Genomic DNA, 14230 nt, shown 5'->3' on the forward strand with positions numbered 1-14230 from the left:
GGTGTCACTCTAGACTTACCTAATTATCTTATCTAATGTTATCTAATTTAACATTCTTCCTAATGTAGAAATTCATTTTATTATAAAATGCCTGAGAGTTATCCAACGTTTTGCACAAAGACAGTGACCATATTGGAGGGCAATGCTGTTTGAAATTTTTTAAATATTGAGCAAAAATCTATAAATCCTATCAGTACTGGTTGTTCCCTGAAGCCACTTAAATTAATCCACTCCTTCTCTCATGTGACAGACTTCTAAATCCTAGAAGATAGACTTTATGTTCCCATGAGTCTCTTCCCCTGGAATAACTGCTCATTATATGTAAAGGCTTCCCAACCTTGCAAAATTGGGTCCTTCTTATCCAGATGCAGTATGGTTGTCCTGAAGTGAGAATGGACTTTATTGAAATAAGCTGGGTTTCTGTGCAAGCACCATACTTGCTTGCTTAAGGCCACACAGTGAGCTAGGCAGGTAAGCTTATACCTGAACCCATAGGAGGATATAAAGGCTGAGAAATCGTAACAGTACATCCTCCGCTGGGTTGTTGCCAGGCAAAAGTAAACGAATGTGTGCAAATAAAATTCATAAATGACATAAAGCTTATAAGGGCTGGAAGACAATGATATTTCAATTTAGCAGTATCTTAGATTAAGTTCCTAGCCTTCCTGTAATAATCTAGATGAAAAGTGAAACTATTTGTCAGTTGATAAGGACACTAATCTTTTAATGAGAACCAAAGATGAACTTGCTCCACTGTTTTTATTTTTAATTCATTTTTACTGGAGTATAGCTGCTTTACAATGTTGTGTTAATTTCTGTTGTACAGCAAAGTGAATCAGCTATACATACACATATATCCTCTCTTTTTTGGATTCCTTCCCATTTAAGTCACCCCAGAGCATTGGGTAGAGTTCCCTGTGCTGTACAGTAGGTTCTCATTAGTTACCTATTTTATACATAGTAGTGTATATATGTCAATCCCAATCTCCCAATTCATCCCCGCCCCTCCTCCTTGGTATCCATACATTTGTTCTCTACCTCTGTGTCTCTATTTCTGCTTTGCAAATAAGATCATCTATACCATTTTTCTAGATTCCACATATATGCATTAATATATGATATCCTACCTGTTTTTTAAAAACAGGTCAAAACTTCTGGCTTGTATCAGGCTTGTGGTCAATTAAAATCCTGGATTACCCACATACTATGCTGGGAAGCTTGGTCTCTCCCATTCTGTAAAATCTTTATAAAATCTTCATACTTTTTGTAACTAGATGCAAGAGTTTCCATTTTTCCTTACAAAGTATATCTTTTCAAAATTTGAGTTAAATTACCTTCCAGCTTTGTGTTATAGACACATTTGATAAAGTTGCTTTTTATGTCTTTGTCTAAATCTTTGGTAATAAAGTTGAGTAGGTCATGGCCAAGGACAGAGCCTTCTGGCAAACCTCTAGAGCCCTTTCATCAGGTTGATTTGAACATTAATAAGCTCCAGCAATCTAAGAATGTTTAATAATCCAGTCTAAACTCCCCCCATTTTGTTTACAAGGACATCATAAGATTGTCTGTCAGAAGTTTTGCTGAAATCTGGATACAGTATGCCATTAGCATTCTCTTAGCCTATTTTATAAGCATACAAAATAAAAAATGAGGCCGGCTTGTGCACCAGTCAGGGTGTAACTGCGCAAACAGAAACAACTTAAAGCATATCTAGCCAAGGGAATTTAATGCAGGGAATAAATTAATGACACAGGTCATGAAGAACTGGGATACCAAAACAGGAGGTCATGAGGGAACCCAGGGATTAGCAACAGCAGGAAGGCACAGGAGGGACAAATGGGGGAAGGAGTGTGACGAAGCCCAGGGGCTAGGTCCCTGGTGGAGGATGGACCTGTGGTGGGCCAATCTGGAAGGAGCTGGATACACAGACGAGATGATGCCTTGGCTTACTCCCACCCCTCCTCACCCCTTCCCTACACATCCCCGACTCTCTTTTCCTCCCATCCCCTAATCTTCTGCCAGTGTCTCCCACTGGCTGAACCCCGCTAGAAATCAGGGGACACAGGAACCCAGAAAAGGCAGTCTGCAGTCACCCAGGATATAAGCCAGCACACACGGTACAGAGATTCGGGGAAGCACATTAGACAATAACTTTGGGGGGTGGCGGGAGACTTCAGTACTTCCCAGTTTCCATCTTCTTTTCTATGAGTTCAAACATGATTAAAAATAATTTTCAAAAGTTTCTAGGAATTAATAGCCTGCATTTTCACATGACATAAACAGAGCCCAGGAACAGCTATGGAGTTAGTAACTCTTAGAAGATGCCATCACTCTGAGATGTGAACCAATTTTATATTGAGAGGCAATTTCAAAAGTCAGGGATTCTAGAGAGATTGTCTATAACAACAGACTGACTCTGCCACCAATTAAGCTCCTTTTCTCTAAACCGTTCTGTGCCTGTTTCTCAATCTACAGAATGTGGATGTTAACATAGTACTTGCCCTAGGACTACTGTGAGGTTCAATGAATTGCACATGTATAGTACTTAAAATACTATCTAGCACAGAGCAAGCATAATGTATTGTGACAATCATCCCTTTGGGGCTTAATGTCATGTAGGAGAAATGCTGGCTGTTATTAGTAGTAGTAATATTCGTACTGTGTCATTAACAGCACATCATAGCCCTGGTAGACTAACTGCTTTGCTCCAGTTTTTAACTCTAGGGATGAATGATTCTATATCCGCAGGGAAAACCATATACAACAAAATTAGATTCAGAAAGATCTTAAATCAATTATCTTTCAAGAAGCAACTCTTATTAAAGATATAATCAAGCTCAGTTCTACTTCTGGGTACAAGCATTACTTACTCACATCTACTTTTGGGTCCATATATCAACACTTTAGTGGGACCTAGGAAAGCACACACAAACTACATTATGTACATATGCAGGGAGTGCACATAGAGAAGCACACAGTGGACACAAAAGAACATAAATCAGTGTGAACTCAAGTGAATAAAAGTGCACTGTGGGAAGCACAGAATTAATGTCTGTTATTAATTAGCCAACTTGCCCTTAGTAGAGAGAGGGTTGGTTGTTAATCAGGCCTTGAAACAGAACATGCCTTAGTAAATGACAATTTATTCTTCTGTTATTATTTTAAATTGAACAATAACCTTCTTTAAAAGTGAGAATGGAAAATCATCTGCAGGACACCTTCTGGATGGAATTCCCATGGCTGTAGTCAAAGAAGTTAAAATGTTAATGTTTTCAATCAAATGCTGGGCATAAATATTTGATATATAGCGTCTATTCCCTCAGGAACTACTCTATTTTTAATAACTGTAACTTCCGGGGGCAGGGGCACAAAATGTATCCTGTTCACCTTTGTATTCTTCTCCAAGAATATCCTAGTAAAAAAAATGAAAGCATTCAACAGATAATTGTGTTGAACAGTTCATTAATTCCGAGGTAAATGATGAATCTAAAATGGATTCTGATTAATACCAGGAGAGAGTTAACGAGTCTATAAAAAACAACGCTAATTATGACCATGCTGCTGTTTGGCCTAGACCAGTGATCACATTGTCCTTAGTTATGGTTCCCAGGAGCACCAGTGAAAATTAATCACCAATATTTTAACTTTACCTCTGACAACCGAAACCACACTGAAGTTTCTTACTGTTTTGCATAGTCAGTGGCCTGATAGTGATGTGCTAGAAGAAATGTAACTCATTCCCAAAAGAAAAACAAAAATCATTATGTTGAAACCCAGATCCTTTGGATGTACACATGGGACAGACATATAAAAAACTATCCTCTTCCAAATGATTGCAAAGGAAAAAAGAATCAATAAAGACACTGAAGGGATGAGATAAAATGAAGGGATTATTTTTCATGTCCCTGAGTTCAGGGAAGCTGTCATTTTCAGTTCAGGTATGACCACACCTTAGGTTCAGGGTTTGTTACTGGGTAGTGGCCTTAAACACACAATAAACCTGTGCTGCACCAAGGTTTTATCTCCTTAAAGACATTTAAAAATGTATTCCTTTCTACAAATGTTAAGATATTGATTCATTTCTTTAATGTGTCCTGCTTTAAAAGACTGAGTGAAATGGCCAGTGAAAAATAATTAATCGTGCAGTAGATGAGAAGTAATACCACAGAAGACGATGCCCTTAACTGGTACAAAGAAATGGGTAAGTAGTTCCAAAATGTACCATATTATTTCACTATTATATTTTGTCTTTCATTGTCTGTTATAAAGAAGCCAGCTGGATTAAAAACAAGGCAGTATGGAAACAGACCCACTGACACTAATCAAGAAGTTTCCATTTCTAAATTTCTGTTTTTTAGTACAAAACAAATGTTTTGCAGCCAAGGTATGTTTACAATCATTTTGTACTGGCTTATTATCTGCCAAAACAGTGTAGACATAACCCTAGGATGGCATTTCGCGGTGCTTTTCCAAGATGTGCATGTCTCCCATAATTAAATAGAACCAGAACGTTTTTGCCATAAAAATATATTGGCTGATGGTTTCAGAGAATAAAGAATAGCATCACTGCTAAGATAATTCAATTTTCTTTATTATAAAAGATAACTGGTCACAGAACAGTGGTCTAAGTGTCTCTCAGCACTAAAATCTGTGCATATTAAGTAGCTTACTGTTTGGTTTGCTGAAACAATTAGGCCAGGTGAAATGGTGGTTTAAATGGTTATTCACTATTTCTTCAGAAACTATACCATTTCTGAAGACACTAGATGGGGTGGGGATGGCCTTTGCTCCAAAAGGCCATTTACTGAAGTCTCCTCGCAAGGTGTTAAAGGAAGTCATTAGGAGGTGCATTCCTATGTTTCAGTTCCTACAAAAGGAAGTTGGTGCAATTGGAAATAAAATGAAAAGTTTTAGAATAGGAGTTTTCTAAAAATGACTTGCAACTCAGCCCAAAAAGGAAAGAAATACACCGCTTTCAAACAAAAGGCCCCCTCTAATATATCGTTAAGTGTTAGAATTCAATTTTACGATAAGAGTCCAGGTGAAGCTGAGAACTTGGGAACTACATGTTGAGGTTCTAGGCTTCAGGGGGTTACAGTAGGGTGAAAGGAGAATGCACATCAATGATATGAGGACACAACAGAACACTTGAATGGTGTCATACCTCAATCAAATACCACCTATAATTGGTAATGTGGGAGGGTGGGATTTCCTACGTTTTTCAATATAGTATAGAATTTCTGTAATTTTAACATGACTCATCTTTTCTTAAAGTGAGCCATAACTTTCCATAAGATTTAATTTTTATAGATACTAGAATAAATTCATCTTTACCTACCCATTTGACTTTAATTATAAAGGTTTTTTGCAAATTAGAACGCAAGAAAAACTAGGGTGTTGAGGTCTCTGAAAATGTCTTCATCCTTTTTTTAATAAATAGGGTTAATGACAACTTTTCCAATTCCCTTGGACCCACCATATCTACAATCTTGCTTTTTATATATATGAAGAGAGATCCTGTCTAGAGAGATCCAGCATTCTCTTTCTTCAACTTCGCTGTAACAGATTATCAGTTTAACAAATTGAAATAAAGAAGAAGAGTATAACATAGACAAATCCAGCAATCCTGGGGTGACCGTTTTTTACCTTTCTTTCTTCTGTGCTCAGAGGAACATGGGTTTCTGCTTTCCAAACTCAACTGTTTACCCAGCTGGCAATCCCCTTGTGTTGACTCTTTCAATATTGGATTTCTTCAGCTATCCCTTCCCCCTCAGCATCTTTCACCTCTGCTTTTCTACTTGTGGGGCCCCCTCTCGGTTCACAAACATCCAGGTTTCCTGAAGTTGGGCTCCAAGATCAGGGTAAACTTCTGAAAGCCGTTCTTTTCCCACACTGAGGTTCAGAGCTGGAGTTGTCTCCGACTCCCCTTTGCTTTACCTCTCACATTGACTCGATCACCAAATCCACCTGAATCCCCTGCAGCCTCCCATGCCCACTGCCAGCTCCCCAGATGCTGGTTCTTGTCTTCCCACACCCAGACGTCCACAGAGGCTTTCCGCTCTGTTCTACACAGCTGCCAAGTGAGTCTCTCCAAGGGCTGCTCTCACCACTGCACGCCCCTGCTCCAAATTTTCAACCACCGTTCATTATTTTCAAGTGCAAATTTCTCTGCTTTACACTAAACACCCTCCCAATTCTGACTTGCAGCTACACTCTATCTTTACCTTCCATATATCTCCTAGCACAGCCCTCCCCTCTGCCCAGCTGATTTACTTGTCATCTACCTATTTCACGTTTGCCTGCCTTTACCTCTTTGCTCTATCTCCTCCATCTCTCCATTTAATTACGCATAAATCACAGTCTCTACTGTGTTTGGATGGTTGGGTATAAAGGGGTGTGGACAAGTGTATATGGATGTTGGCAATGACTGTTGGACTCAGAGTCGGGGCTCAGAAGGGAAAGGAGAGGACGGTGACATTTGTACAGCAAACACCTCTCTAAGGGGGCAGCCATTTATCAGCTCTGACCAATTGTTCTCATGCAGAAAGGCTGGTCCAGTGTCTCCAGACCCTCTACATTTTCAAGAGAGGTCAGAGTACGCATTTATTTGAAATCTATAATTTAAAAATACTAGCCACTAATTCAAATGTAAAATATAATGCAGGTCAACAAATTGTGGGCCAAAGAAAGCATCTCTTAACAAAATTGGATGTGGCCCAAAGGATGCTAGTTTCAACCTCTGTTCCTCAACAACTCCTTCATCAAGAACCATCTTTCTTCATGCTCTTTCCCCTGTGCTGGGTCCTCAGAGCACCCCAGTTGATATTAATTTCTCCGTTTCCTGGTTTTACACGTTCACTTTGCTATCACTCAAGTTGAACTTCCTCATTTCACTGCATGCTTTCCTGTGAAACCACTTGCACCATTAATTTATTTCTTATCCCTTAACTTTTTATATTTTATCTCTTTGCAACTGGAGAATAAGCTCCTGGAGAACAGGAGGCATACACTGTAATTTCCTACAGTCCTCACCGTATCTTCCAAAGTATATTCACAAACAGGCACTTACTTATTTAAGGGTGTAGGATGTATCTTGGCAGTTTCAAAAGTAGAATCACTTTTAAAAAAGGAAATATCAGCTCCATTTCTTTGACAGCAGTCTTGAACAATCTGTCATTTTATTCAGCCATACACATATGTGTAGGAGTAGGCTATCTTCCACAGAGACTTCTATAACGTGCAAACTCCTATAACAAGTAACTTGCACAGTCTTTTATATTAATCTAAAACAAGGTGACAGAATAGCACAGTGCTGAAGAGCCCAGGCTGTGGAGAGACTGACTGGGTTTCTACGGAAGCTCTAACATTTCCTGTTCACATGACCTCAGGCAAGTCACAAAACCTCTCTGTCCTTTTGTTTCTTACTGCGTAAAAGAGGAATGATAATAGTACTACCTCAAAGGACAGGTGTGAGAATTCAATGACTACATATAAACTACCTAGAAAAGTGTCTAGCACACAGTAGATAATAAATGTAGGTCATTATTATCTTATGTTAGATAATAAAACTTACTTGTAGATAAAAAAATTGGAACTAAAACAAATAGTAATATTTTTAGGCTTATGCTCCAGCCTCTCATGGCACTCCCAACCCCAAAACTGGATCTTGAGGTAAGGTCTTCCTATACCACTGATCTCAGAAGAAGGCTCACAGGTTATCTCAGTGTACATCCATATGCAGGTAGCTTGAACAACCTCGCTGTTAATAGCACAGAGTAGGCCCTCAGAAACTACTGTTTGTTAGAATAAATGAATAAACTGCTCCACTTGTTGTACTAGGCAATATTAGTATCAGGTATCTTTAAGTGTAGAATTTTCTTTACTAAAATGTACAGATAAAGATGTGTCTGTGTGCTCTCCAACTATAGCAATTATAATATACAATGATCTCCAGGAGGATGCTTTGCTATTCTTTATGTGACCTGACCTAATTAATCTCAAAAGGAAAGGAAAAACAATACATTATAGTACCTGTGCCAATTAACTGATTAACTGAACAGTATGACCCTCATGGAGGTTCAAACATAAATGACTGTATTTTTTACAATTCCCGGACCTCAGTAGCACAATGCCAAATCTCCCTTCCTAGCTGGAGTAGATTCCTGAAAAACACCTGGAACAGATTCCAGAATTTTCAGGTCACTTTCAGCCATTCAAAATCCACCCAGGGCTTCCCTGGTGGCGCAGTGGTTGAGAATCTGCCTGCCGATGCAGGGGACACAGGTTCGTGCCCCGGTCTGGGAAGATCCCACATGCCGCGGAGCGGCTGGGCCCATGAGCTATGGCTGCTGAGCCTCTGCGCGTCCGGAGCCTGTGCTCCGCAATGGGAGAGGCCACAACAGTGAGAGGCCTGCATACCACATATACACACACACACACACACACACACACACACACACACACACACACACAAAATCCACCCAATTTAAAATGCCAATCAAATGCCTGAAGCAGACACTTCCACCGGAGCATCTTCTGGCTTGGGGTGCTGGGAAATGGGGAGCGCTCCTTGCAATGCCCAAACTGAGAGCGCAGGCCAATCTAAGTCTCCTTCTATCTGCTGCCAGCCTCCTCCAATTTTCGTTTTGCCTGCTGAAGTGGGTGTAGGGCACAGCAATAAATATATGCCTACAATATTTCTTGCTTCTCTCCAAGAGAAGAGTTTTCTTGCAAGCAACAAACCCTGTCTTTGGGAGGGCTCCTCATTCACTCCTTCTCCCATGTCCACCCACCAGAATGGAGCTGGGAAGGGTGAATGGTTAGTTCTGGGGCTGGTTCCTGGCCCTTCCTTCACAAGACATATAGCCTCTGGTTGAGAGGACAGAGGAAGGAATGGTGCAGGTAAAACCAACTGCGCATGGTTATGTCTTTGTCTGTTCCTGCTAACTCCACATAAGACTGAATGACCTTGACAGAGATGCCAAGGACAGAGACAATATACAAAATATTTAACAGGCAGGGGTGCTAAGCAATCAGAAGGGATGTGGTCTCAGGGCTAGAACAGGGTGCTGCAGGCCCCTTGCTGTGCTGTCCAGTCGCTAGAAGGATAGAGGAGACCTGGGATGCTGGCAGAGTAGCTGCAAAGGTACTCAAGGTGTAGGGTCCCAGTCTTTTTATCAACAATAGGAAGTATTTTGTACCGGGACAGCTGTCCTAGTGCAAACAAGCTGAACATCACTTCTATTTGTGGGAGTTCCTCAGAGTGTCCTCAAGTGAGATATGTGATGGTCCCAGGCCTTGCCCTCTCCCCACGACCATTCGTGGCCTCTTGCTTGATCAAGCTGAACTACTTTCTACTTGTTCACTTGGCCCCTGGAAAAGTCATGCATCTTTGCAATGCCAAGACAGTGTATCAGGCTGTTCTAAGTCTCTCCCTGCTGCTGACTTCCTCCAGTTCTCTTTTGGCCTGGTCAGAGAGGTGAAGGGCACCGCAGTAAATAGACGTCTAAAACATTGCTTGCTTCTCGCCGAAACATGAGAAGACACTTCTTGCAGTACGACCCCTAGTCTTTAACAGGGGTTCTCTCAGAGCTGTCTTCACTCTGCTTGACAGAGGCCAGGGGTGAAGAAGGGAAAGCACTGCCTGCTTTCCTCCACAGGACAAGGAGAAAAGCCACAATATTCCAGATGACTGCCAAGCCCATGATAGCCCCACCCATGGGGTTAGGGTGGGGACGTGAGGGGAAACCCTTGGAGTGGTAGAAGGGATGACAGCTGCATAAGGCTGTCTCTTTATAAATCCCAAGAGAAGAATCTAGCGCAAACTGAAGGTGGCTTGTTGATGGCTTTCCCTTTAGAATGTGTAAATTTAAAGCTGTTCCTTAGGATATCAGACAACGGCATCAATTCTGGGCCACAGGAAAAATCCTCCTCAATTTCCTATCATACTTATTTAAAGAGGTACCCAAAATAATTAAATATTATACTTTGTTCAAGAAAAAATTAACATCAAATACACAAGGAATAAAAAATAACTGAGGAAGCATATTTCTACTGGTGATTATTTAGAGATGCTGATTAATCCATTGTGCACATATTTATGTTTAATTATAAACTGGGAAGGCTTTAGGATGTTATTCTAAAACACACTCTATTAGCATTATGGCATCATATTCATGTGGTGCAAATAATAATGTGAGAAGATTTTCTTGGTAAATTATTTTTTACCCACCCTGTTCCACCAAAAGCATATTATTTTTACTTGGATGTTATAAGAAACTAAGTCTGAGTATAAGCTGATTTGCTATAATTGGAATAGGCTTATTGCAGTCATTTTACCCCTTTAAATTATGATACCAGCATTGAAACATCTGTTAAACCATAGCATCTGTTTTATATTTGGGATGCATCCTTACAAATTTGAAGAGTGTTCTTTTTAATGAGCTCTGATTTAATGGGGAATCCATTTTTTTTGTGACTGTTATGCCAAAGAAAGAAAATGAGAAGACAAGATTCATTGCTCTAGCACCCCGCCCACAGCAAAGCACCTCTAAGGGCCATACATTTCTAATACAAAACTATTTAATAAACAAATATTAACACTGAAAGCTAGTGTGTTTTATAAATCAGTGTTGTTTAATATTTAAAAGACCATATGGATATGTCTGTATATATGCACATACCCCACCCCCCTGGAAACGCAGAAAGGGCCATATTCATCTTAGTTAAGAAAAATAATCACTTCTTTCAAATAAATTATCTTGACAATGTATATAGTCTTAAAGATACTGGACAAATTTATGACCTCAAAGTCTCCCTGTATACCAAGACACGTTTACAACTCTAAAGGCAGACTCATTGCCAGATCTTTATCATTTTAGTTCTATCAGAAACAGTACTTTGCCACTGACTTACCCAGTTCTTTAAAAAACTATTCCCTGTGGCATTCCTAATTTTTCTAGTCATTCGTAGCCCTTTATTTGAGTCTGAATTTCTCTTATACAAGAAGCATGTCAGCTTCATGTCAGACAAAAATGGATTAGTTTGTCCCACTATTTACATACTTTACTGTTTCAGGCCTTTTTATTTTTATATTCCTAATTTGGATCTGGCTGGACTTTAAAAGCTTAATTTAAAGATATTTAGGGGGAATTCCCTGACGGTCCAGTGGTTAGGACTCAGCACTTTCACTGCCGGGGCCCGGGTTCGATCCTTGGTTGAGGAACTAAGATCCCACAAGCCACAAGATGCAGCCAAAAAAATAAAACAAAACTTAAAAAAAAAATAAGGATATTTAAAACTGCTAAATTTTTATGATACAAGCTACCATAAAATTTAGAAAATGACAGGTTGTCCCATTAAGTTCAATAAACTAAAAGAATTTATAAAAGAACCATATCACAAAAAAACTCAGAAGGAACTCATTGGAAGGAAGACAGAAAAAAGAGAGAAAAGGAAGTTTAATATAGAGATTTTGGGTCACTCATTTTGTACCTCCTAATTTGTCTCACCAAAAAAGAAAACTGTTACAACAGTGTCCAGGCGCTAAAGCCATTTCTTGCACACGTCCCCATAGGGCAGATCGGTCCAGCTTGGCAGAGGAAGCCTTGTTGCCACCCGTCCCAGCAATGACCACTCCCGGCATCTTCTCCCGCCCACCATCCCCCACCAAGTGAGGGCTCTGTCCTTCTTAGGCTTTACAAAACATCTTTTCTACTTTGCCAAAGGAGTAGTAGCATTTTACACCCACATCACATCAAATGTACAACTGATAAGATGTTATAAAACCAGACTTTAGAACAAATCCTTTTGAGTTCTTCACTGAAAACAACCCCCAGATTAAAACATCAACCACCTAGTTTAATAGTAGTGCTTTCTAGGGATTTATAGATATCACAAGAGAATCAGAGAAGAGGAAAATGACCTAGGCCTTTCTTCTAGGTTTAGGATGTACTTACTTAACCAACCTGAGAGAGACAAAAACTGACCTTATTTTAAAATACTACCTGTGAAAAAGATTTTGCAATTTCCCTGGGTAACCTTTTTCAATGCTTAATGACTTTTCGTAGCAAAATCCACTTCCTTAAGTCAAAGGTTAACCCTCTCATTGTTGAAAATTAGATACAACACACTTTATGGTCACAGGTGAGATGGTATAGTTTAGGGAACACAGTTACAATTAACTTTTTTGTGACTTCGACCACTGCAGATCTTATCACAACATATTCTTAGAACTTGCCTCTGCCAGTTGAAAGAGTGCAGACTTTCCACAACGTTTTACAGGTTCAGCACCGCCCAACTGTGAAGTGTTCGAAGAAATCTATATTGAAAACAATTCACATAAAGAATATTAATTGTGATATCAGAATTTTCGCTCCTCATTCACACACATTCAGGAGCTTTCCTTAGTTTAATGAGAACATCATTGCTACCAAGTACCAAATAACTTTAAATGTGTTACGCTTGGGATTATAATTTTGAAACCGATGTTAGTAAATAGCCTCAAAAATAATAACAAAAAAACAGGTGTGGCTTGGGTGGTTGTTGGATGACAAGAGTATTAGTATCTTGAGAATTCCAGGCCCTATTTAACTCTACATCCTTAAAACAAGTTATGCATTTCCATTTCCATATAAATACCAACTCAGCAACTTGCCACATAGAAAAGAGATTTAATGTCATTTTATATTTACCAAAAAGTAATTAGTTAATTTTTTGTTGAAATATATTTGGAATCACTGTGAAAAGACAGCCAACAAGCCAGTCAACAAAATTTTTTTTGAGAATCCAATATAAATGTGCTAGGCAATATGACAAGAGCTGGTGAAGCTAAAAGTTTTACATAAAACACTGGCACTGGCTCTGAGAGTATGCTCTAAAGTACACAAAGATTGACAGTCAAGACCACAATAAGCCATACAGTTAAGACCTAAGTTGTAGCACATCAACATACACACAACATTACATTGTGACTGCATCCTCTTCTGCAAATTTGGTTCAACAGCAGCCAGGCACTAATAACAATGAACAGCAGTGTCCTTTCTCGTTTTTATATGAAAACTTAATTTTCAATTTCTAGCTTAACTCCATAAAAAATCGAGGAGGGCATACGTTCTTAAAGATCTTTACAAAGTATTCTTCTCCTAGAGAAGTTCTGTCATCATTTGAGCAGCTAGCTATGGTCTAAGCTTTTAATATTCTTCGTGATTCTGAATTCTTTCTCAGTTTAAGACAGAGGTATTTCTCAGTTCAGTTTAGGAGATAAACCTACCTTGTGTCTATACACTTACAGGTGACCCCAAGACCCCCAGGGAATTCTGTGGAGCTGTCAGCCCCAGAAGAGAATGGGGACTTACTGCTAGAGAAAATTCTCCCTAGAACACCTGCTGATAAGAGCCAAATATTTAATAAGCTCCCTGGGCCACTCAAAAGGGACTAGTTTAAGAAAGTTTTAAGGAATTTCTCTTCCTGGGTACTATCATTTTTAAAAGAGTCCTTTCCTATTTAACCCAATCACTTACTTTTTCTTTAGAAGATCAACTTAGGGGCTGAATCTTTTTGAAGATTTTCCTCTAGCTGAATTTCCTCTGGTATATGCCATTTCTCCTTTTTTAGACAAGGTGAATTCAATTACTAACCTTATCACTAGACTAAGAGAAATAAACACATTTAATATAATCACCGACTCTAGGGACTTGGGGGAAAGAAGTACTGAACATCAATGCCAGTCCTGTGAACCAAGGTTGCATAATAGAAAGGACATGGCTTTTGTGTCAGACAAACACGCCTTCATTACTTCTTGCTGTGTGGACTTAAGCAAATAATTAAGACCTCATCTTCACCTTCAAAATAGAAACAATACCTGCCCCATATTAATTACTTTTGTGAAGATTAGATGTTATGTTAGTGAAGAGTTCGGCACAGTGCTCTGCCCACATTATGCTCTCAATAGACAGTACAATTATTAGTAATAAGGATTTATCATTGTTAACACTAATAAATAAACTCTTTTAGGACACTTCCAAAAATTAGTTACAGACTGAAATTAGAACATAATTAAAAATTGCAATGTCAGAGGAGAATTATTAAATTTAATAATCTATAAAATATTAAATTTGTCACACAATCATACGACATCCTCAAGAGAACAACAAGCCGGTGATGCTCCCCTACACAGCCTGACACTGTTTTCTAGCTCTTCCACTGGCTCCCTCTGCTGTTGCTTTTGCTG

General features: G+C 39.2%; 1 protein-coding gene across 17 annotated transcripts in view; it reads right to left on the reverse strand.

The window, feature by feature from the left end:
• Positions 1 to 14230, reverse strand: part of BBX (BBX high mobility group box domain containing) — a 292190-nt gene that overhangs the window by 39305 nt on the left and 238655 nt on the right. For all 17 annotated transcript variants that reach the window (XM_067034713.1, XM_067034712.1, XM_059065491.2 and 14 more), the window contains one exon: positions 12239 to 12319. In XM_067034713.1, the coding sequence (XP_066890814.1) occupies positions 12239 to 12319 (81 nt within the window). The remainder of the gene's footprint in view (positions 1 to 12238; positions 12320 to 14230) is intronic.

This window comes from Kogia breviceps, chromosome 5, assembly GCF_026419965.1.
Source record: "Kogia breviceps isolate mKogBre1 chromosome 5, mKogBre1 haplotype 1, whole genome shotgun sequence".
In the NCBI taxonomy this organism is placed as follows: domain Eukaryota; kingdom Metazoa; phylum Chordata; class Mammalia; order Artiodactyla; family Physeteridae; genus Kogia; species Kogia breviceps.